The sequence below is a fragment of the Strix aluco genome, chromosome 20 (genome assembly GCF_031877795.1).
Source record: "Strix aluco isolate bStrAlu1 chromosome 20, bStrAlu1.hap1, whole genome shotgun sequence".
Taxonomy (NCBI): Eukaryota; Metazoa; Chordata; class Aves; order Strigiformes; family Strigidae; genus Strix; species Strix aluco.
The window spans coordinates 5,683,232-5,706,078 of record NC_133950.1 but is presented as its reverse complement, the minus strand read 5'-3'; the positions used below and the strand labels follow the sequence as shown (position 1 = coordinate 5,706,078).

General features: G+C 48.2%; 1 protein-coding gene across 1 annotated transcript; it reads left to right on the top strand.

Annotated features, from left to right (window-relative positions):
- Window positions 1-1,579: 1,579 nt before the first annotated feature.
- Window positions 1,580-15,272, top strand: LOC141932418 (ectonucleoside triphosphate diphosphohydrolase 2-like). Its single transcript, XM_074845971.1, has 9 exons — window positions 1,580-1,696; window positions 3,951-4,068; window positions 5,739-5,889; window positions 6,637-6,796; window positions 8,100-8,327; window positions 9,411-9,683; window positions 10,644-10,739; window positions 12,346-12,477; window positions 13,480-15,272. The coding sequence occupies exons 1-9, from the start codon at window positions 1,583-1,585 to the stop codon at window positions 13,708-13,710; spliced, it is 1,503 nt and encodes a 500-aa protein (XP_074702072.1). The 5' UTR covers window positions 1,580-1,582; the 3' UTR covers window positions 13,711-15,272.
- Window positions 15,273-22,847: the final 7,575 nt, after the last annotated feature.

The following is a 22,847-nucleotide window of genomic DNA, read 5'->3' as shown; positions in this document are numbered from 1 at the left end:
TGTGACGCTGCAGCGAGATGATCTGCTGCACAAATCCTTCCCACCAGAGCACAGGACAGCCTGCTTGTCCTCACAAGCAGATGTGAGAGGAAGGGGAGGAGGACTGTCAGCACTCTGGCAATTTAATCCATGTTCCCATTTGGGTTGGAAGGGACCTCTGAAGAGCACCCAGTCCAACCCCCTGCCATGGGCAAGGACATTTTGCACTAGGGCAGGTTGCTCCAAGCTCTGCCCAACCTGACCTTGAACACCTCCTGTGATGGGACATCCACAACTTCTCTGGGCAACCTGTTTCCATGTCTCACCACCCTCATCGTAAAAAATTTCTTCCTCATGTGCAATCTAAACCTGCCCTCTTTCAGTTTAAAACTATTGCCCCTTGTCCTGTCACTATAGGACATTGGCAGATGCATTCTAGTTGCTGACTAGGAAAATCTGAACTAGAGTCTAAAGTCTGCAGGCAGATGAGGGAATTCTGGCGCTTTGCTTAAAACAACTCTAAGATGGAGAGATGTGTCTCCAAATACCCCTGCAAGACCAAGAAGGTGTCATTCCTTTAGTTCTGCAGACAGAGGCCTGGCTGGTGAAGTCCTCTGGTAGGGACAAGATGGCCTTGTCAATAAATGGTCCAGCTCACACAAACAAAAACATTTATTAAAAAGTCTTGCACTTTTACTCCTAGACCCAGCCACTGGGAAACAGATGGGAACAGCCTGAAAGAAGCACCTCTCCTGGGACTAACACATTTTACTTCAGAAATTCTGGTTTCGGGGACATGTTTTTTTGGCACCAGAAAGGAGAAAGCAGGCACATGTTTTGTAAAGTCTGGGGGTTAGTTATCTTTCATGGGGAGGCTGTCAGCAAGGGGTGTACAGGCACCTGCCCTGACACTGGCCTTCTGAGTGGCAAAAGACCCGAGCAGCCCCCACTGTCTCCTACCCATAACAAAGACCAAACCAGCCAGAGTCTCCTGTGGGTGGAAACCAAAATGTGCAGATGTTTTCCTGTCCCAGGTGCCAACTGAGAGTGAACAAGGGGGCAGGAGCAGTCTGGAGGAACTGAGAAGAATGCCCACGCTCTGCCCCAACCTGATGGACACGTGCTTGCAGGGAAGGACCCCAGGCCCACCCTGCAGCCCTCAGATATAAAGTAAACCCAGTGACAAGGAGTTTCCCCACTTCTAATTTTGGCAGCTAGCCCTGCCAGGCGCAAAATACCAAACGGATGAGTTTTGCCTGCTTATTACACAGCTGATTTAACCCCACATTTCTGTTTACCTCAACCCCGTCACCTGGGGCAGTTTCGAGGTTGCACCGATGCCTTTGCAAAGCTAGCACTGGATCAGGCATGAAGCCGTCGTTTTATTTATTGCATGGAGAGATGGAAGGGAGAGCTGCCTGACGCATTGTAGCATGGCCCACGCGCTCCTTGTGGTCCCTGTGGCTTGGGGCTGGGCTGAAGTCAGAGCCTGGCCCCGGCCCCGCCCTTTCTCCTCTTTTTAAAGGTTGTAAAAAGCAGCTGCTGTCAGTTTGCTGCTCCTCTGCTTCCTCTTTTGACTCTTTGCGAAAGGAGAAAGCGCTTCATGTCTTGGCGTGAACTCCTTCCCCCCTGGCTGGTGATCGCAGCGGGACTGACGGGCATTGTGCTCCTTTGCGTCTCCACTAAAGATGTGCCCATCACCCCTCTCAGGACCAAGGTAAGGGCGCCCGCCTGCCCGAGGGGCGGCCAAGCCGGGGGTCAAGCAGGGCAGTAAGCAGAGGACCTTCTCCTCGTCTCTGGGGCTGCTTCTTAAGGAGAACCTGCTTGCTGCCTTGTGCAAGCTGGACATTTAAACTAAAACCTGGTGTGTTTTGCTGCTTTTTACATTCACTGCACTACTGACTTGGTTACTAGCCCGAAACAAACTGAGGAAGGGACTAGAACAAGACTGAGGATGGGTCTGTATCCTTCAACATGCTGTAGCTTTTCAAAGCAAAACAAGCCAACCCCTTTGGCTGGTCAGGGAAATACAGGCTGGATATCACCCAGCAGAGAAGCTCACCGCAGGCTGAGAAGAGGCAGCCCATGTCAGGAGCTACCCCAGAGCAGCAAGGGACCAGTGGTGTCAGTGGAGGGAAAGACCAAGTCCCTCTTGAAAGTCAGTAGGAATTTGGCCCTGAACTGCTGCTTCTGTCTTTACAAAAAATAATTATCTTCCATACCTTTTCCTCTTCTGTCCTCTCTTGATTTTAACCAAAGAACCAACCTGTTCTGTGCAGCAGGGTCAGATCTGCCCAGTGTCAGGGGGGTCAATGCCCATCCGCTCTGCCTCTACATGCATCGAGGCTGAGGTGAGATCAGTGGCACACTACGGTTTACTCAAACAGAAATAGGTTAACCTGTGAGTTTAGAGATACTACCCCTCCTCCACACTCCTCTTGGAAACAAAATTGGATTAAAAAAAAAACCCTTATTGCTCCATGCTCTGCCCAGCAAGCACTTTGCCCTTCCCTGGTGTTGAGCTGGGGCAGAAACACAGTGATCCCTCCTCCTCCCGTGTGCTCCCAGCAGCAGCCTCTCATTTTGTGAAGGTGGAAAAATATCCAGGTTTCTCTGCCAATACCATTTGTTTCTTCCTCTTTTGCGGCAGCCGACGTGTCCCTGCGAGAAATACGAGCTGTCACTCGTGTGGGAGGATGCCAGCAGGCTTGGGCAGGGAGCTCCATCCTCCTTCCGCATTTCTGCTCCAGCTCCAGTCCCACCAGCTCCTGGCCCAGGCGCTGTGGCTGGTGCAGCTGGTTGCTCCCAGGAAGGCAGCAGGCAGACAGCTTTGCTTGGAGGCTGCTGCCAGGCTCTGTTCTGTGCTAAAACCCTTCCGACCATGTTAGCATCCACCTCTCAGGAGGTCTCTCTTGGCACTCAGTCACAGCTACATCTATTTCTGCGCAAGATACAGCTTAGACCATGCACTGCCACGTACCTTCTAGATCTCACAAGTTTCTTTCCCGTCTGTGTAGGACATGTCCCAGTGTGGGGTCATATAACAGGGGGGAGAGGAGGAGACCCTAGGCTAGCACTGGGGCTATTTTGAGTGTGGAGACATCCAAAACAGCCACAGCGCTGTGCTGCAGGGGACCCCAGTGGCCTCTCGCTTCCTAACCCTCACATAAGAGGTGCAGATCAGCAAGGCTCCATCAGCAAGCAGCAAATAGACCAGACACTGGGCTGCAAAGAGACTAAGAAAGCCCTCGACCTCACTGCTAGGCAGTAGGAGAACTGTCAGTGGACGAGGTGTTGAGAAATCTCACGTTCACTGCTGCCGTCTCTGCCAAGACATTATCCCAGTCTCCTCAGGGCTGCTGCACTGGACAGTGTACGTGCAGGCTGGTCCCAGCGTGCCGCAGCTCCCACGGGCCTGGCACACATCGGGGCAAACCCGGCCCGTGTCGCACCGCCTCTGCAGCGGGGCATCAAACACGTGTGGGAGTCTTGAGTTCCTCAGAAGCAGGAACAAGCCGCAGCCCTGCGATTCCTGCATGAAACCCTTATCTCCTTAGCAAACCAATTCAGCAGCACTTTGAGTCCCAGAATCAGCCGAGAACCTGCATAATGCCATCTCCTACTGCTTTAGGACCTGTTTTTCCTGAGTTCCAGGTGGCTCAGCTCTCAGTGGAAGCCCTCTACCTGATTTCAGGAACAGCTACAGAGCATGCCACTGTAGGGCTGATGTATTTCTGGGTGTTACTCCACTCCTGCTGCTCCTCATGTATATTCAGAAATGCAAATGGTTCTCTGCAAATCCACATCAGCTTCTGGCTTCGCCTTTTCTTTGAATGTAAAAAGCTAACACAAATACTACAGTGCAGACCCAGGGGTTACTCTGAATACCTCTGTGATGCTGAGTAACCCTACAATAACAAAGCAGCATGCATTCGGTGGTGTTTATCTAGACTGATTTTGGGGTTTTCCAGTATGCCATTGTTCTGGATGCTGGCCCATCCCGCACTATCCTGTTCATCTACCAGTGGACCACCACCAAGGCAAACAAGACTGGGGTGATCAAGGAATGTAGTTCCTGTCCTGTGCAAGGTAAGGTTCCTGATTCATGCTTGGTGGTCTGTGGGACTGGCATGGGATGGATAGAAACCCAGAGATCTGTGCATGGACCATTGCTGCCATTTCCTTGGCTCCTGTATCATCTAGCTGTACACTGAAATTGTGGTGATGGTAAAGCACAAGCTGCTTATTTTCAGCACGGGTCTTCTCAACATGGGCAGATTTAGCCATACACAGCTGGACATCAGAGCACTTGGCAGTAGCAGGTGACAGTTTTTTTGGCCTGCTGCAGGCAGGGAAGCACACAGAGAGGATGGGACTCATCCTGATGTCCACGTGGATCAGTGGCAGAGCCAAGGTTGCTGAGCTTCTTACCCAAGCAAGACAGTGAACAGTAACGGAGACAAATCTGGCTTCAGGGTGACTCCTGGTATCTTCTGCCTCCTCCTGACTGGGCAGTAAGAGGTGTAGCTCCAGGACAACAGAGGTGCAAAGACTCCAACCCCCCAACCCCCTATGTGGGGTTCAACAGCACAAGCATGAGTTCAGCTTGGTTTTAGGTGTCACATTTTGGAGAATATTGAGGTCTCCCTCACTAGTTTGAATGAGTTTGGCCCTGCCAAAGCCAGCTGAAAGGCCTTCATGCACTAATGTTTAGGGTTTTTCTTCCCTATCGCTCAATCTTGCTTTGATGTTGAAGCCTGATTATAGCAGGATGCTGGGAAACCCTGAACTCTCAGTACCAGTGTGTGCGGAAGGGCAGCTGCACAACAAGCAGGGCAGAGGATTTGTGCCCTTTCAGACTGTAAGCAATACAGACCACACACAGAAGATGCAATACAGGCTCCCTGAAACTTTTTAGGTGTCCCTTGACTGCTGCCACGTTCACCTGCTGGGTTAAAACCAGTAACTGTAGCGCGGTGCAGCAGTTTGTCAGCAGCAAGAGGGCCAGGCAGGTCTCTCGCTCAGATGTGAGTAGTCCTCTGTCTGCATGGCAGTGCAGTCACAGCCTTTCAGTAGCCGTAGGCAAGCTGCAGCTCAGCCCTATACAGGGCCCAGGAGAGCCAAGCACATGGTGAGGGAGTCATGCAGCTGGGAAGACAAGTGGGCCAGAGGATGGGGAAGTGAGGCTCTTTCTGGGTAGTAGTTCAAACCCACCATTTAAGACTCCATTGGATCTTGCTGGAAAGATGAGTCAAGGCTTGCACACAGCTTCTCTCTGCACAGCACCAGCTTCCTCTAGAGCAGGGGTGTCTTGCTTGCAGGCACAGGGCTCAGAAGCCACCTCCGCCAACACAAGAGGAAGTGGCTGGAGGAGAGGTGACACATCAGCCTCAGTTCTGTCTGCATGGCAGTCTGTCTTTTTGCTTATCTTTTATAGCAGCTAAAGACACATGTTGTCTTCCGTGGGCTGAGGCAGCCTCAGCTGTTGCAGCGGTCACGTGGCTGATATGTGGTTATTTATGGGATGTCTCAGCAGCAGACCTAGGGCTCTCTTAGTGAGATCTGGGATTTACATGCACATGTGTTTTGCTCCCAGTACCATACTTCAGCAGGACAGTTACCTGGAGGAACTCCTTAATTCTGCCTATGACAGGTCCTGTTTTTATCCATGCCCTAGGACAGCAACCTCTTGGGTAACAGCTCTCACACTTCTCTCATACCTTTCCTTAGAAAATTTAATTCTTTCCCCTGGTCCTCAGGTCCAGGAGTCTCCAACTACTCAGATTCTCCTCAGAAAGTAGTGAAGAGCTTGGAGCCATGTTTGAACTGGGCCCAGAAAGAGATCCCAGCAGAGCAGCACAGCCAAACCCCCCTCTACTTGGGAGCAACCGCCAGCATGAGGCAGCTGAAGTGAGTGAATGTTGCAAACCCACACCCAGAGATCAGAACACCTCATGTGGATCATTCTGTAAATGCATCTCACCCTGTCTGCTCTGCAGTGTTTCATCCCTAATCTGCTAGTCAGGTAAACCTTCTTCAGGTCCTGATGTACTCAAGAGGAGTACAGTATGGCTGTGTCTCCACACTGTCCCCCCAAGCAGCCATGAGGATGATAGTCTTGCTGCTGCTACCAGTCTTTGTAAAGTCTCCTTCACAATTAGTGCTTGGGAAAATACCGGTCAGTCTGGAAGCGGAAGTGTTTTCAGTTTATGTGACAGCCCACATGGGCTTGCAGGGGTGTTTCTTGTCAGCAGGTTGGGAATGGTGGTGAAGATCCACCTTATACACACTTTTGTGGACCCTGTTCTCAGACACCTCATTTCTGGGACCTTTATCTCCTTTTAGATACTGGGGAAAAGTAAGGTCTGGAGGGGACCAGGTCAGTGGGGCAAGGCCGCTGGATTCCCTCAGTGGCAGAGGGCACTAAACTCCCAAATTCTTGAATGGTGGCACAACTGCTCAAATCATCCCTCTGCTGTTCTTGCCCCCAGTGCCATGTGAGGGAAGTAGCAGCAGAAGTGGGATTGTCACTGTGTCTCTGTGCTACTACCCAAAGTGGGGAGCAGAGCAGAAACCCTGCAGCTGTGCCACCACTGCAGGCTGCTCCTGGTAGGGTCCTGTAACAACAAATGTGCCTTCTTTTTCTTTTCTGTTTAGCCTCACCGATCACATACTCTCTGACAGTCTCCTTGCAGCCCTGACTGCGGCCCTGAAGTCATCCCCCTTCAACTTTCAGGGGGCACAAATACTGTCCAGTCCAGACGAGGAAGCATTCAGCTGGGCTGCTGTCAACTATGTCCTGGAGAACTTCTTCAAGGTAAAGGATGATCCTGCCTGGGGAGCACAGAACTGAACTGAGCATTAACAAACAGCTACAGACACATGTGGAGGGATCATTAAAACCCTGTACTTTAAACAATGCTTAAGCACAACTTCCACTGCCTTTCAGAGGAGGCAGGTTATATCCGACACCAGCTGGTTGGGGGGCATGATGTGAGACAGCTGTAACTAGGTTGAAGGACCAAAACTCTAATACTGCCTTTCACGGACACATTCATGCAGTTGCCCCAACAGAGGTGAGGCTGTCTGGACAACACATCCAGCATGCTCACATAGATGACGTTACGTAGTCTGGCCCTGGGGTGTCAGCAAGAACTCTGCTGCTCTGAGTCCCTGCAGCTCTAGCTCAGCACCACGGTCAAACAGGCGTTGCTGCGGTCTGTGGGGTGCTGTGGGATTGCCGCTGGAGTCCAGCTGTCCCACAGGACATCCTGTGGATGGTGGACAGAGAAGCAGAGTCTTTTGCTGCCAAAGCAAAAGCCCATCAAATGTCCTCTCATTGAGACACTAGTGAGAGTGCAGCTGGCTGTCCCCAGCACAGGGGCCTGGTCTGTGTTCAGAAGGCACTCACTAAATAAAAAGAATACATTTAAGTTTCCTTGCTCTACCCATGGCTTCTCCAGCCAAAGGGTCTCAAGAAGAATTCAAAGGGCAAGAGAAAGGTGGATTAGACTGAGTTCCACATCAGGGAAGTGAAAGGCAGTTCTGATAACAAGCATGCACTGGTTAGGGAGTTGCTAGCCCTGCTGGCAGCAACACAGCCTCCCGCAGCCAGGGACAGAATGCTTACACCCATGTGAACTTTCCTGTCTGTACTTCAGCTAACTTCAGCATTGCCAAAATCAGTTCTGCAAGACTGCAGAAGATGAAACCACAGGGTTCTTCTGACAGGAGGATCCCCACCAAGGCAGCACTTGAAGCCCATATCTTCCCACCTGGAAACCTCCCTCCCATTCCCCCCCCACCACACCCTGTCATCTCTCCCCTGCTCCTACCTGCTGAGACCACTGCCTCAAACAGCCATCCAGGATGGCAAGCCCTGTTTTCTCTCGCTGGCTGTGTGGAGCTCTCTGTGCAGATGGCAGTGCTTGTACAATGGATCCTCTGTTTGCTCCGAAAGCACCAGTTCAGCATCCTCATGTCCTGTGTGGAAAAAAAAAAAAAAAAGTTGGGCTGTACTAACGAGAAAGCTGCTTTCTCCCTCTGTGCACTAGTGCATCTGACTGCAGCCCTGATGTAGAAGTCTTAAGAACTGACCTCTCTGGTTCTTTTTGGGTCAGTACGACTGGCGAGGACAGTTGGTCCCCTCTGGAAAGGGGATGGCAGGAGTCCTCTCCGTGGGAGGGACCTCAACGCAGCTCACTTACAAGGTGGAAGAAGAGAACCAGGCATCAAAAGAGGGAGTGAGGCTGCAGCTGTATGGGCAGATGCACAGCGTGTACACTCATCACTGCCCCTGCCACGGCGCGGACCAGCTCCGCAGCAGGCTGCTCTCTATGCTCATTCAAGTAAGTATCTGCCAGAAGGGCAGTTGCAAGGTTCCTAGATACAATATCACTAAATGACAGTTGCACAAGGTGTGGCTTCTAATGGGCAAAATGTCAATCCCTGTCTTTAGTAGAGGACATTTGCATATATCTAGAAAAGCCCAGTGCATTTGTAAAACATATTCTCTATGCCCAAATCAATGTCCTCCAAGCAGATGCACAGGCACCCATTCAAGAGTTTCCTACTTGAAGGTGCTATTTGGCTCCTTACTTAATACACATGAGCACAAAATTGCTCTCCAGAGGTGCTGAAGAGAGGCAAAGACTTCCCTTGGCTCCTCTGAGCTGCTCCTCCATCTCAGAAGGGAAGCCAAAACAACAGCACCCAGGAACCAACTGGGACCTTCCATTTGGGGTATGTCCTTTGCTGAATTTAACCCTGAAGCATCTTTAAAAGAGCAATATTTCATTTTGAAAACATGCAGGTGTTTTGGTTCTTCCGAACTCTATTTCACTTGGAGGGGGCAGGATCTGATGCAAACTGAGGAATCATTTTAGTCTCCACCAAAACTGAATTTTTCAGAAATAAACTCTCACTGCCCTTCCACTTGTCTCCCTATAGACCACACCTCCCCTTAACTGAGACCTGAATGTCCCACATGGAGACCCACTTCACCACAGTTATATTAGGGAATTCTTAGAGATAAGAAACATTGATTCTTGATGGGTTGAGCCATTTGGGAGGCAGACCAGAACAGCCTCTTTCCTGCAACAATGAAGAGTACAGGATTCATGGAAATTGTATTTCTGGTCTAAGGGAGAGCAGGTAGGGCTGGGACTCCTCAGCCTCCCACTGCAGGTCCTGTCATTGCAGCTTGCCCTGAAATCTGCAGGAGCTGGGAGCCTGCTGCATCAGTCTGGGCCTTGAAGTTAACTAGCTGAGATAAGGTTTGGCAAACCTTTTGCAGCCCTCCTGCTCAATTACAACATTGTGGTGCCAAAGAAAAACTGTTCTTCACTGTTACATTTTGTCTTCCTTTGTGTAGCTTTGGGATGCCAACCTCCTCTCCTGCTGCCTCTGTCCTTGTTTTGTTCTGCCTCTAGGATCAGAGAAGTGCTAAAACTGTGTCTAATCCCTGCTGGCCCCTCACCTATTTCCGGGAAGTGCAGTGGAAATCAGTGCATGCCGGGCCTTGTGCTGTCAGTGATGACACATCCAACATCCCTGGCCCTGAGGAGGTCTTCAACATCACCGGCTCCAGCAATCCCACCTCCTGCAAGAGACTTGTGCAAAGCCTGCTCAACTCTTCCTCTTCCTGCAGCTTCTTCAAGCATTCCCTCAGCAGTGTTTTCAAGCCCCTCCAGACCAGGTTTCTGGTGGGTTCTCATTTACACGGGGGTAGGCAACTGGTATGGAGAATCCATGACATGGGACCAGTTTGATCATTAATGAATACAGTGGGAACAGCCATGCTGTGCCCTCTGCTAGCCAAGAGAGCCAGCGCTCTGGCTAATGCTGCACACATACACTCCTGCCCTATCCCCCTCATTGGCACCAGCTGTTCGAATATGAACCACAGGCTTCCCACCAATGGCTGTGGTAGGGCTTTCTTCACCCATGTCTCAGCAACGCCTGCTTGTGAGACAAATTTAGGGGCTTCACAGAGCCAGGAGTGATAGGACAGCCAGGAGTTGCATGTTGAGCAGGTCTTCCCACATGAAGGCTGCGGTAAAGCTGAAGATCCTCTGCCACTCCCCTAGCAAACATCTGGGCATGCTCCACCACAAGCATGGATCCAGTGTTCAAAGTCGTTGGGTTGTTAAGCCAGGACCAGCTCAAGATCCTAGGACAAACCTTAAACAATGTGTTTAAGGGTCGTTTGGATGAGATGTTGGGGGATGTGGTGTAGGGGAGAACTTTGTAGAGTCAGGCTGATGGTTGGACTCGATGATCCCAAGGGTCTTTTCCAACCTGAATGATTCTGTGATTCTGTGAAACCAAGTGCATTTCAGAGGGAGGAATTACAGAAATCTTCCCAGCTCCTGAGAGCCTCCCATGGACAGGGTGCAAAGGAGCATAAGGACTAGTCTACTTAGCCAGGCAGGGCTGGGAAGGCCGCTGCACACAAGCTAGAAACAGTCCAGTTTCCATCTCCAGACAGTAACAGATCTGCTTGTCCTCCTCGCACCCATCAGAGGCACCGTAACCACCCACACAGAACGGGCACCCTGGCAATGCCCCCACAGCCACTGCCACTTACTTCCTATAGGCACTGTTTGCAGTGCAAGGATGCAGAGCACAGTCCAACCTGATGATTATTTCTGCTGCTGTTGTAGGTGATTTCCGAGGCCATGGACTTCATGAGAGAAACTGTACCCTCTCCTGACTTGGGTCAGGCTGTCGACAGGCTTTGTGGGATGTCTGTTAAAGAGGTAACTGTGGAATAACTTAGTGTGCAGGAAGAGTGGGAAGCAAGGAACAGTCTGTTGTAAAAGCCCATGGGGCTCAGACTGACAGAGCCATGACTAACTGGCTCTCTCAGGGGAAAGCTTGGATTTGCCTGGGTTTTGGTTTTGGTTTGGTGTTGGGTTTTTTTTACTTTGAGGAAACAGGCTCCACTTATTTTCATTCCTCTCAGCTCCCAGCTGGACTTAACTAAATGAAAAACCACAAGTACCTTTTACTGCATATTAAGGAGTAAATAGGAAGGGTCTACTCACTCCTGTAGATCACCTTGGTCTTCTTGTTACCCTCCTCTCCTTAAGTGCAAGGAACACATCTGCTCAGACTCCAGGGCCTTTCCCATTTCACCTGGGTCCATGGAGACCAAGTCAGTGGGAATTTCTATGTTCTTTCCCTCAGTTGGTGGCTTTATGGTGTCACCCTCATTCGCACCTACACTGACCAAGCATCCACAGTAACAGTCACATTGGACAATTCCTACAGGGTTTGCTAAGGGGGTAGCAAAGCCCATAAGCACTTCCCTAAAGCTTTCTCTTCTGAAGAGAAGAGAAAGATCTTGTTAATGCTCCTATTGAGACAAAGGCTGCAGCATTAGCTCAATCTAATTAGAGAGCAGAGAATCATACCAAGCAGTTCACCTGCAAAGCAACTGTAGGAGACCTGGCTGCCAGTCCTGCTGCTTCTGGAACTGCCTGGTCTTTAATAATGTTATCCCAAAAAAAGGGTTCTTTCACCCAGTATGCAAGCCAAGACACACAGGGTTGAGGTATTTCTTTTATTCCATGTCTGCACAGTGAGATGCTAGGTGGTAATTCCACAAAGCTAGCACACCACCCAGGAGAACTTCAATGTATTTATACACTTCAAACCACACGAATACACGTTTACTGTAATGACCACGGGGGAGTTTCTTATCGCTTTGTCCCTCACTGGTTAACAACGTGCGTTGTCTCAGTTTAAAGTTACCGTGTGTTTGAATTATTCTGTGCAAACTCAAAGGGTGGGGGGGGCACATCTTCTTGGTCTTAAATTGAGTCAGTGGTTGTGGCCTCCCCCCACTGCCTTTACCTTTCCTCCAGTTACCACCGATTTCTGCTGACTTCATGCTTCTCAGGCATGATTATCCAGCCTCTGGCTCCTTCTGGCTCAGGATGTTCCCCTCTTATCAATCTTTTAGCTCCTCTTCAAGGGTACAGTCCTTAGCAAGGCCTGCAGCGTTTATACGAAGTATCAGGCTCACACACAGAGCCAGTGACGAGTGGTCCTCCTTAGATCAGTGCAGTACATTCAGCCTAAATAAAAGTATCGCTATAGCTTAGGCTTTAACCCAAACATACGGTTTTACTTAGTCTGCAATAAGATGGGAACAAAGGCACAAAGAGATGACCCTGGTTCCCAGACCACAGCCCCGTGGGTGCAGGAAACATAGTTTCAGTCTGCACAGGACACAAACTGCTCCTCCAGTCCCACCGTCAGCCTCAGAGCAGGAAAGGAGAAGTTATAGCAGGCCTGAAATATAGCTACTGAATATTTACTTTTATTTTTTCCCCCATCTTCTTTTGGAAATGACACCAGCTGGTTAAGGAATCCCAAACAAGCCTGGATACACTTGCTGATTACTGTGTTGTGTCTGCCTTCATCTTTCATCTCAGTACAGAGGGATACGTGTTTGACTTTGACAGGTCTGTTTGGACTGCATTCCAGAAGGTCAGTTACCTACAGTGTGGTATTTCCAATTAGGAGGGAGGGTTGGTTTCAGTAAAGCCAGCTTGTCCCCACTCCTACAAGCCCTAACCAGCTAGGTTTCTCCAGCAAGATGTTTTTTGCAAAATAAATTCACAGTTGTGATAAGCAAGAAAGCCAGTGTCAGAGATCTAGAGATTACACTTGTCCCCACTGAAAAATAGATGGGTCCAAAACCTTACCTCAAGCAGCGCCGTGTTTACGAGTCTATGCCCAATGAGGGAGGAAGCATGGCTTGATCACCACTTAATGCTAAGGACAGGCTGCTGATAATATTTCCTGAGCTAAAAGGTGCTGCCCCACCTCTTTGTAATCGCCTTTATACTAGTGAGGGTTTATAACTAGCTTAGAAGGTCTGAAATTGCTTTAGGATCTGGAGCCCCTAAGGAAAGGAGGATTTGATTCAGGTCCTCCCCCTCACAAAAGCAAGCCTGTTTATTCACAGACCTCTTCACAACCCACCAGCGAAGGCATGGTCCCACTGAGCAGGGCCGTGGGTCAGTCAGCCGTGTGGTGATCATGACTAAGGCAAGGTAAGGAGGTAGGTCTGGGGTCCATCCAGGGAGCCCAGCCTGGAAAGCCAGAGACAAGCCACCTACAACAGAGGGGTTCAACCAGGCAACAGGACCAGAGACAGAACTACCCACAGTGTAGACCCGAGATCCACCTGGGAAAGCCAGTAAGCAGGAGAAGGAACAGCACACACATGCAGCACAGATCAGGAAAGAGGCAGCTCCCAGGCCCGTGGGCAGAGGGGGTGGGTAGAAGTGCCAGGTGAGGCTGGGCAGAGCAATTAAGGCCTATTAGTGCACTCAGGGCACGGGGAGTGGGAGAGTTCCTCATTTCAAGCCTAATCCTTGGATCAGTCTCAAATAAAGTATACGAGGCCTTGGGTCTGTGCACGGAAACACATTTGGGGTGCAGACTGTCTCCTTCTCTTCTGACTTCTTCTTTTTATTTCAATAGATGGGTGATACATCATCTGGCTGGACTCTTGGGTACCTGCTGAGTCTGACCAACACCATCCCGCAGGACAGCCCAAGCTTCCTCAAAGGGATTGAACCAGGGGTCTGGTCTTTGCTCCTTATCCTCTTTGTCGTGCTGCTCACTGGTTCTTTCATGCGCATCTCATACCGAGTAATGGTCAAGGAAAACAGCTTCAGTAACAGGAACAGCAGTGTTTTTGATGACAACTGACAGTTATTCTGGGACCCAGTGCTCCTGCCAGAGGGCAGTTAATAGGGTACACACAGAAATCACACAGGTGTAAGTCACTGGAGGATGCAAGTGATTTTCCTGCAGGACTCCCAGAGCCTCAGCACCTTATTTCAACCTGCCAGCACTTACACTACTGTACTTTGAGACAACGGATCCTGCTCCACAGGAAACCTGGGATTCCCGGTGGATGGCAAGCTATTCGTTCTCCAAATGAGAGCAGCCTGCACACATCTCGCTTGGGCTGCAGCTGAGGATTACTCATGTCAACCTAATGAAACGACACCTCTGAGCAGGCAGGCCCTGAGCTATTGTAAAGTTAATATTGAATAATCCTGTCTAATCAGGAGAGGTGGTGACTGAAAAAAGTGCTCTGTTCTCTTCTGTGCCCACAAGAGAGACGGTACCTGCTGTACTGCCACTACTGAAGACTGGAACAGCATCAAAATATAGTCAGAATGTAACAGCCAACTCGCTTCCGTATTCTAGGGAAAAAGCAGGTATTTTCTGCCTGTAACTACTGACCTGTCTGTTCTTCCACCTCAGTGATGGTATCCATGTGTCCCTTCCAGTGAATGCTCCTGCTGACCAAGAATCCTTCAAAAGCAATGGTTTTTAGTCTTGGTCTCTACAAAATGTGCAGAGCATCAAAGGAGAAACAAAGAGCACAGACACACAGCTGAGTTCCTGTCTCTCAGCTCAGTCATGGCAACTCAGGGTTAAAATTGTCAATTTATACTCTTTAACCAGGACTTAAATTAGCACATTTAATGTCACATCAGCTAAAACAGGGTGCATGATGGGCTGAGTTTCACCGGTTTGTTTATTTGCACTGAACTGCTTGTCTCGCTGACTCTGAAAGTGAAGTTATCTCCTCTAATATTGTCCTTTAGACAAGAGCAGACCCGGGAACAGAAGCTTTACTAATTGTCAGTCCAATGACTTTCATATTAGGCTGTGACCAGAGTTACTTTATAATCCAATACTCAGGATTCCTCTGGGAGTCATTCCTCTGGCAGTCATTCCAGCTCCTCTGGTCTGCTCTGCTCTGCTCATCTAAAAGATGAGGTGCTCTACAAATTCTCTGTATTATTGTGAAGAAAAGGGATTGATTCAAACACTGTCCTTTGACTAAAGCATTTAGAGTTCACTTCTCGGATTGCTTCAGACACTTAAACACACAGGCTGTTAAAAGCCTAAGGGACGAGTGTCTCCAACTCATTTCAGACCACTTTAAACAGAAATGTAAATGCTCACAGATGCACTGATGTGCCTTGCAGGATTTTTAAAGCTACCACAGCACACAAATCCTTTCAAATCTCATTATTAATCCCTTGTGCTCCCAACTCATATATAGGACACACCCCCTCCCCCATAATATTGGGGTATTCATAAATTTTCAGGCCAATTAATGAAGGTTTGGAACCTGTCAGTCAAGTTTGGAGGGGTGTGGAAACAGATTTAAAGAAGCTTCATATTCATTTCTTTGAGTTGCACGTTAGATATTTTTAATTATATCATGTTATTAAAGATGTTTTAATAGACTGTCTGTGTTATTCTTGGCAGGAGATCAAAGCGGGGGCTTTACTGTGAATATAGAGTGTTTCAGTGAGGAGGATGGGGGATGCTGATTTTGCCTGTTTACTCAAGAGCTGTTATGCTGTGTACTTTCGGGGTACACAATGAGAACCCCTGAAGGCACTTTCTTCCCAGTGGCAGGCAGGCACAAAATGACTTCAGATAACCTGGCTGCTGGTATTTAGTTGATGAGAGATGTGTCTACATCTTTGATGTGTTCTTTGCTCAAACCACCTGAAGAAGGTAGGAGGGATTCAGGCAAGCCTGCATAGAAGAGAAAAAAAAAAAAAAAAGAGGTTGCCAGGGAGTCAGTGATATCGGGGAAATTCCTGAGACTTCATTCCTCCCACTCTGGAAATGCAATCATTAAACAGAGCTGTGGCTCTGTGACCTGTCAGCACAGAACTGTGGGACTCCTGGCTGAGATTTGCAACCTGCCCAAGAAAAATCCTGCCACTGTCAGAAATGGAAATAAGCCAGAGAGATGCCAAAAACCCCAGGACTCCAGGTGTTCTGGCCTGCTCAGTCATTACACCTTCTTGATTTTGAATATGAGATCACAGTGCTCAAGGGGAAAGGACATCGGCTGGAACTTCCCCCAGCTTTGTTTAGAAGCTCTGGGGCTTCCATGCAGATAATAAGTGAGGAATTACACAGGAAGCTCAGCGTGTCCTCCTGACACTTTACTTTTGCCTCGCACATGACCCTGAGCTGTATGAGTGGTGGCACGGACAGATGGCCTATCCTGCCCCCTTAAATCCATGTCACTTGAGCCACCACTTGACATTGAACCACCGCTCTGCGATGTGAAGACAACCCACAACCACTTGATTTAGAGCAGATTCTAAGCTCTTGAGCCAAAAGCTGCTGTTCTCATCAAAGGCACACGTGAGACATTTCGATGGCTGAAGTTCTTCCTCCAGTGGTCCACACACTGCAGGCAGCAGCTCCGCTCCCTCCTTTCCCATCGCTCCTTCCAAATGCTGCCACTGCTGTCTTCTCCTGCAGGCAGGTCGTGGGGGCAGGCAAGGACAGGCATATTTCTTCTCATATGATGACTGTGCTGCCCATCCCAAGCTGCAGCCCCCAGTAGCTCAGGTCATCAGGTGATCTGGGCTTGGAACAGGCAGTATTGACAATGCGTATCATTCTCTTTCTATCTGGCAGAAAAAAACACACTTATAGATGCATTTACTAGATGATGAGATACACCTCTGGTATTTTAAAAGCCCTGAAGTATGTTTTTAGTTATAAAAAAGACAAAAAATAACAAAATTTGGAATCTATGAGAAGAATAGAAACTAATAAAAGTAACATATTCCTTTCTCCCAGCTCTCTATAGAAGCAGCTCCTTCATGTCAGCACTACATAAATCTGCAGAATTAATCCCCGGATTACCTGGACATCAGAAATCTACTTAAAAGGAGATTCTAGATTAACTCACTCACTTTGAAACGAAGATGCTTGCAGCCCTTTGGTTACGATGCAATTGTGGAAATGATTAATAATGAGGATTTTCTAACTGTCCATAAATTCTTCATGTTTATGCATAGCTCCCTCACTTCTCACTCAGGCTGAACATGAGAATGCTCTTCTGGCAGATAATGTCTGCTCACATGTAATTTCAGTTCTGCTGCTGTCAGCAAGTATCAGTAAGAAGGAAATCAAAAGTATTAGATATAAAAATTGACACCAGAAAGCACTTTAGCTCCAGAAACCCAATAGGTTAGCTGACCTGCTGCTGGCTAGAGTGGCCTAAATTTCATTTCATCATGTTTGTAGGAGTATATTAGCCCCTGTTTTTCTCCCAGTTTATACCATTTCCAAAGCATCATGGATTCCCAAACAGTACATCCCCTCTGGGCCGTACCAATGAATTCCCCTGAAAACTGAGAGAAATTGCCTGCAGTCCCACTCTGCAGTAGGAAGTTCACCACCACAGGATCAGATTGTTTCTTTCCTCCCCCTGTTCTGATGCACCGAGGCTCCCTGTGGTTGTAGAAGAGAGACCTAAGCTGAGTCCTAAACTCCCTCCCAGCTGTACCTGAGGCAGGGCTGTCAATAAGTGCTGCTTTTTGAGACACAGGTATTTCACAGGATGCTTATGGAAGAATTAGTTCAGAGCTGGACTCTCTAGCAGGTGCTGTCACAGACTTCCGAGCTTATCTTGGCAAGTCATGAGAAGGTCATGCATGCTTCAAGGACTTTGCAAAACTGGTCATACGGCTGAGCTCCAGCTTCCCATGAGTAATGCAGTGAGTGTAACTCCTCCTCTCCTCGAGATACTGCCCTGCCTGTGGAGACACCCAGTTCAGTGGTTAAGGGAAGGCCTCTGGCATAGCAAGTGTAGAAACAACGTCCAGCACTGGGCACTGCAGCACTTGCACTCATTTCGGTTGTTTGGGGCTGCTATTATAAACGGTAACGAAATAACTTGAAATCCACAGTCACTGGTGGAGCAAATCCAGCAGAACATGAGAGGAATGCCTTTTAGGATGGCTGGATTTAGAGACTGATCAGTACACTTTTGTTTTGTTCTTATACCATGCCTATGATCACGTATCTGAATATCTTCCAGAGAAGCAGGAAGCCGTATGATGTTTATATCCTACCTCATGGACTGTCACTCCTACTTCAAGGGCTAATTCAGAACACACTGAAATAGATGGAAATGATATCAGAAGAACAAGCCCGAATGAATACTGGGATCAGTAAAACCTCAATTTTTGCCACAGCTCTCTTAATATAAAAGTCCTTTCATAAGGCCATCAAACCCAGGCAAGTCAAAGTGTTTTGATGTTTTGCAAACACAGCGGAGACCAGGCAGAAGAGGCGTCTTTGACCTGGTTTCCACCATGGCCTTGATATGAGATACTCACAGCCTTCTGGATGCTTTTAGATCCCCTGTTCAAACCAAACACCAAACGTAAACTGTCGCTCCCCTGAGTGTGTAATGACAGGGATTAGTCACAAGAGGGAGGCTGGCAGAGCAGCGCCTTAAGCCTGGGGAAATCTCCAACAAAGCTAGTAGCTGGTCCCACCACAAATCAAATAAATTAGCAAGCAGGCTTGTCTGGAAACTTGTCAAGGAGACTCCTGATGTGGACACAGATGAAAGACACACTGCAGTATGGAAGCTCTCTATGTGTGGGATGCAAAAGCAGCTCTAATCAGTGATTTAAGGAGCTGTGATACCAGTGGAAGAAGGCCTCTATGCCAGGAAATGGGCACTAGCATGCAGTACAGATAAAGGTTTTTTTGGAAACAAGAGAGAGAAAGAATAGGAAGAGAACTGCACTGGGAATGAAGAAGAGGTTTGAGAGAGACAGAGAAATGATAAAATCAACTTTTGTGTGAAGGAAAGCTTATTTTTGTTCACACCAGGGGGTGTTCACCATATGTGCACCTCATGATCGAATTAGTCACCACTTCTTGGTGGAAATTCTCCAGAGAAACAGATCTCCCAAATGAAAGGTGGCGATACCTATCAGGCTTATCGCGGGACAATGTACAGCAGTGAAGCTGTGGGACCGAATGAAGGAAACTTTACAGGAGCAGTGTTCAAAGTTCAAAGTAAAAGCTGGTTTAGCATTACCTTCTGTTTCATGGTAATCACTGTCAATGTTTAAGACTCTCTCGACTGCAAGCTCTGAAGTGACAGGCTCATGGCCGCCTTCTGAACTGAGGAGCTCAGTGGAAATCATCCAACCAAATGGAAGGAGCTCTTCTTCCACACAGCTTGTGGTTAAACTGTGGGACTCATCACGACAGGAGGCTGTTTATGTCAAAGTTTACAAGGCTGCAAAAGGTGATTAGATAAATTCATAATAATCCACTGGGGCTATTAAACAAAAAGTTACTTGCTCATGGCTAAAGAATTGCCTGAACCACCTGCCACATCCGTATATGTTTGCCCTGTTCTTCTTTGGCAGCTGCTGCTGATCATTAAAGACAAGATGCTGGCCTGGATGGACCTGTGGCTTGATTCCACCCAGCTGTTCCTATTTCTCTCAAGCAGGAATCCCACAACGGCACATCTCACTCGCCAGCCTCTGGAAGCAGCCCCTCACCTTCACTAACTTCAATCTCTCAGGAGCAGCAATTTCTAGAAAACAAAGTTTTGTTTATCCTTAGAAGTAACAATCAGAAAGACTAGAATGACAAAAGGTCTGCACACACCCACGTCATACTTCAGTGCAACCATAAACCTGGAACGACCCCGACACCAAAAGCTTTCCAGTTCTGGAGGCAGGGTTCCATCCACATTCGTTCTGCAGTGTCCCTCTCCTGAACTCAGGCCTTCAGATTTTTACCTATATAAAAAGAATTAGTTTTGTGATTTCTGTTTTGGACCCCTGTCAGCCCCAACATCATCCCAGCCCCAAGTATTAGGCTCAGTTTAGACTAGGATGCTATTTCAGAGACACAGACTGCTATCTTGCTGGTTAAGCATCAAGAGAAGAATTATAGCTGTTGTCTGCCTGCCTGCCAAGGGGAGGGATTATATCTATATACCCCATAGCAGAAAAAGAACACTGGTTCAGTAAAAGGGGAATGCAATACTTAAAAGCTAAAGTATCTCCCCACTCTGCTCAAACCAATTATAGTCACACTAAAACGTTTGCATGCTGAAAGCAGTACAGTTAAAAAAAAAAAGACAATAAAAAGTTAAAAATAACTAATATATTGTTCAACAAAACAGAAATGTGATTTCCAACTTAGTTATAATGTCACTACCGTGTCTTTCCTTGGATTATACCCAGGGAATGTGGCCTCATAATAGCGGCCCCTAATGTTTTGTAGTATCCCCGTTACAGCCATTAATTGATACAGCAAACTTACAGATGGGAAATTCAGAAGCACCTAAATGAGATGAAACCTCCTTGCTTGTCACAGCAGGGTTTGAGGAGAGCCTTCAAAGAAATCAAATACCAGATAAAGCAGATGTCTTCAATGAAATCATGATGTGGGAGCCACATACCTCCCCACCTTGGCCGAGCAGTTCTCTTTTCTGCTGTCCCACTCGCTTTCCAGCTGCCCCCCACTCCTCTGCCCCGGGCATCTGCAGCAGCGTCTCTGTGCAGGCTGCCCACTAAACCAACAATTGGAAATGCACTTAAGCATTTTCCTCAGTCAGGACCGTGGAATGTGCAACTTTTTTTCTCCCAGAATTTGCCCAATTGTCAGTGTTTCATACAGAATTTTGCCTTTGAAGAAATGCTTCATGAGACAAGGTTCTGGCAGAAAAACCTGCCTTATTACTTGCCAGCTCACCTTCTGGTACGCACTAATGACGTTGCTGGGCTGACACAGCATTAGAAGTGGCAGAGCTAAGATAGTCGGCAGCTCCAGCAGCTCTCCATGGAGATTTCTGGCAGCTTGGCTGTGTTCCTCCTCACAGAGAGCTTAGAAGTACTGGCATTTTACTTTAATTTCAAAAATGCAAAAATATTTAAAATAGAATGGTCATTTCCTGTGGATCTGCATGTAGCTAAGAACAGAAGTACTAGCTGACTGGGATAGAATTAGCACAAATAAATGTTGCATGAATAATTTGAAATGCCTCCTAACCCATAAATTTTTAGGTGGCTGAATCTTCCAGGGAAACCTCTGGAAGCTCAGTCACAGGAGCAAAGTTTTAGCTGCCCCATAGGGTACTGCTCCGCTGGGTGCAATCCTGTTAGCACGTTGGAGATAGAGATCCGAAGTCTTAACTGAGCAGAGTATTTCCACTTTTTTGCTGCCACTGGGAACACTGGGGGTGGCAACCATTTCTCCCTCTACACATAACAGAACAGCTTCCCAAACATTAAAGGCAGCGCGGTGAAGCACAAGCTGTGAGAAGCACCAGCTACAAAGGCTGATGATTTCTAACAAAGTAAGATCTTTGTCGCTGATGTGCAGTCCTTCACTTTCTGGCCCCAGCTGAAAAAATCCCCAACCTGTATCTGCAAAAATACAGCAGCACTTGTACCAGCAAACCTCCTACGAGCCCTGCAGCTCCATTTTAGGGACAGTTTTCTAGGGCTTCATGAGCGCAGAAGCTTGCTAACACTGTTCTGAGTATGCCTCGATGAGAATTTATGCTGAGTGTACTTTCTTAGACAGCAGAACACAGGCAAGACATTCTACATTGTCTCTTTTTAACCAGAAAGAAGACAGTAGTAATCTTTTATGTTACCCTAAAGAGATGACATCACATCCTGGAGGAAGAGCTGTCTTTACTGATTATTACAGCCTGGTGTGAAATCTTGAGCAAGTCTAATTCAGATTCATCCTGGCTGCCTTTGATATTTAAACGATACTGAGATTTTGGAACAAACACCTTTACAGAGGACAGAAAGGTGTCGTCAGAGGGCTATTCAGAGCTGGAGTGGGCCGAGCCATGCCTTTCCACTGACTCTGGTGTGAACACAGCCCAGAGTTAGCTATTCAAATCAATGTCTATAATTAGGTGGGATAAATCTGGACCCTACTGCCTTTGCATTACTCAGCTATCTCGAAGTAAACTGCATAAACCTCCTGCATTTTGGCTTCGAATGTGGAGGATGAGCTGTATGTGTGTCTTCCTAGTTGTGTCTGGGCACCTCTGGGGCTGATAAACACCTTCTCCAGGGCCTCCTGGAGCTGCCCAGGATCCTCTCAGGTCACTCCTGATGCGCTGGGGCTCCTCCCAGTGTCTCTAGGGCTGCTCCCAGTGCTCCTGGGCTCCTTCCAGCATCTCTGGGGGAATATGTTGTTTACATGCCAGAAATATCAATCATCATAACCTTTGTATTAAGCCAGCTACTAGAGGCTATTTGATCTCCAGCAAAAGTCTTCACACTGCTGTTCTTCTCCTGACTACCTCCTCACCTGATCCAGTCGCAGCAGCAGCTGGATAATTGTTACCAAGCACAGACCATGTTATATATACAAGCCATAATGTACCTCTACCTTATATGAATGCCTGAATGACAGCACTGGCCTGATGTGCTGTTTGTGTAGAAAGAATTGAGGTCACCTGCTGCTTTTGCCTCAGTCTACTCCCACATCAAGGCAACACTTTGAGACTAGGTAGGTTTGGAGAACCCATTAAGAGCCTCTTTCAAGTTTTAGCTGCATTATGAAACAAGAAGAGATGCTAGGACTTGTAGACCTTGCTGGCATCCTAATGAATACGTATAATCATAAAAATACTCTGCTAAAACAACAAAGCTGTGAACAACACATGAACTGTCTATGCAAGAATGTGCTAACAAAGTCGGATGGTAGAAGGGGACAGTATGGCCTATTAAGAGGTGGAGAAAAGGAAAGCAAGGGAGACATTTAGCCAGCTTGGGATGCTTGGCTGCCTCATGACAGGGCTGCGCCATGAACGTCCAGCCCAGGACAGAGGCATCACCCAGGGCTGCTCTGCCCGCCCTGGGAAAGGCCCGCTGAGCAGCCGGCCGGTGGGAGGCCGGTGAGAGGCCGGCAGCCCCCGCAGGCTCCCTCCCAGGCGGACGCCACCTCACTCGAGCGCTCCCCTGGCAGCGCAGGGCCTCCCGGCAAAGGAGCTG

Coding starts and splice junctions, on each gene's coding strand:
- LOC141932418 (XM_074845971.1), top strand. CDS start 1,583: ATGTCTTGGCGTGAACTCCTTCCCCCCTGGCTGGTGATCGCAGCGGGA. Junction 8,328..9,410: donor TGCTCTCTATGCTCATTCAA/GTAAGTATCTGC, acceptor TTCTGCCTCTAG/GATCAGAGAAGTGCTAAAAC. Junction 12,478..13,479: donor TTTGGACTGCATTCCAGAAG/GTCAGTTACCTA, acceptor TTATTTCAATAG/ATGGGTGATACATCATCTGG.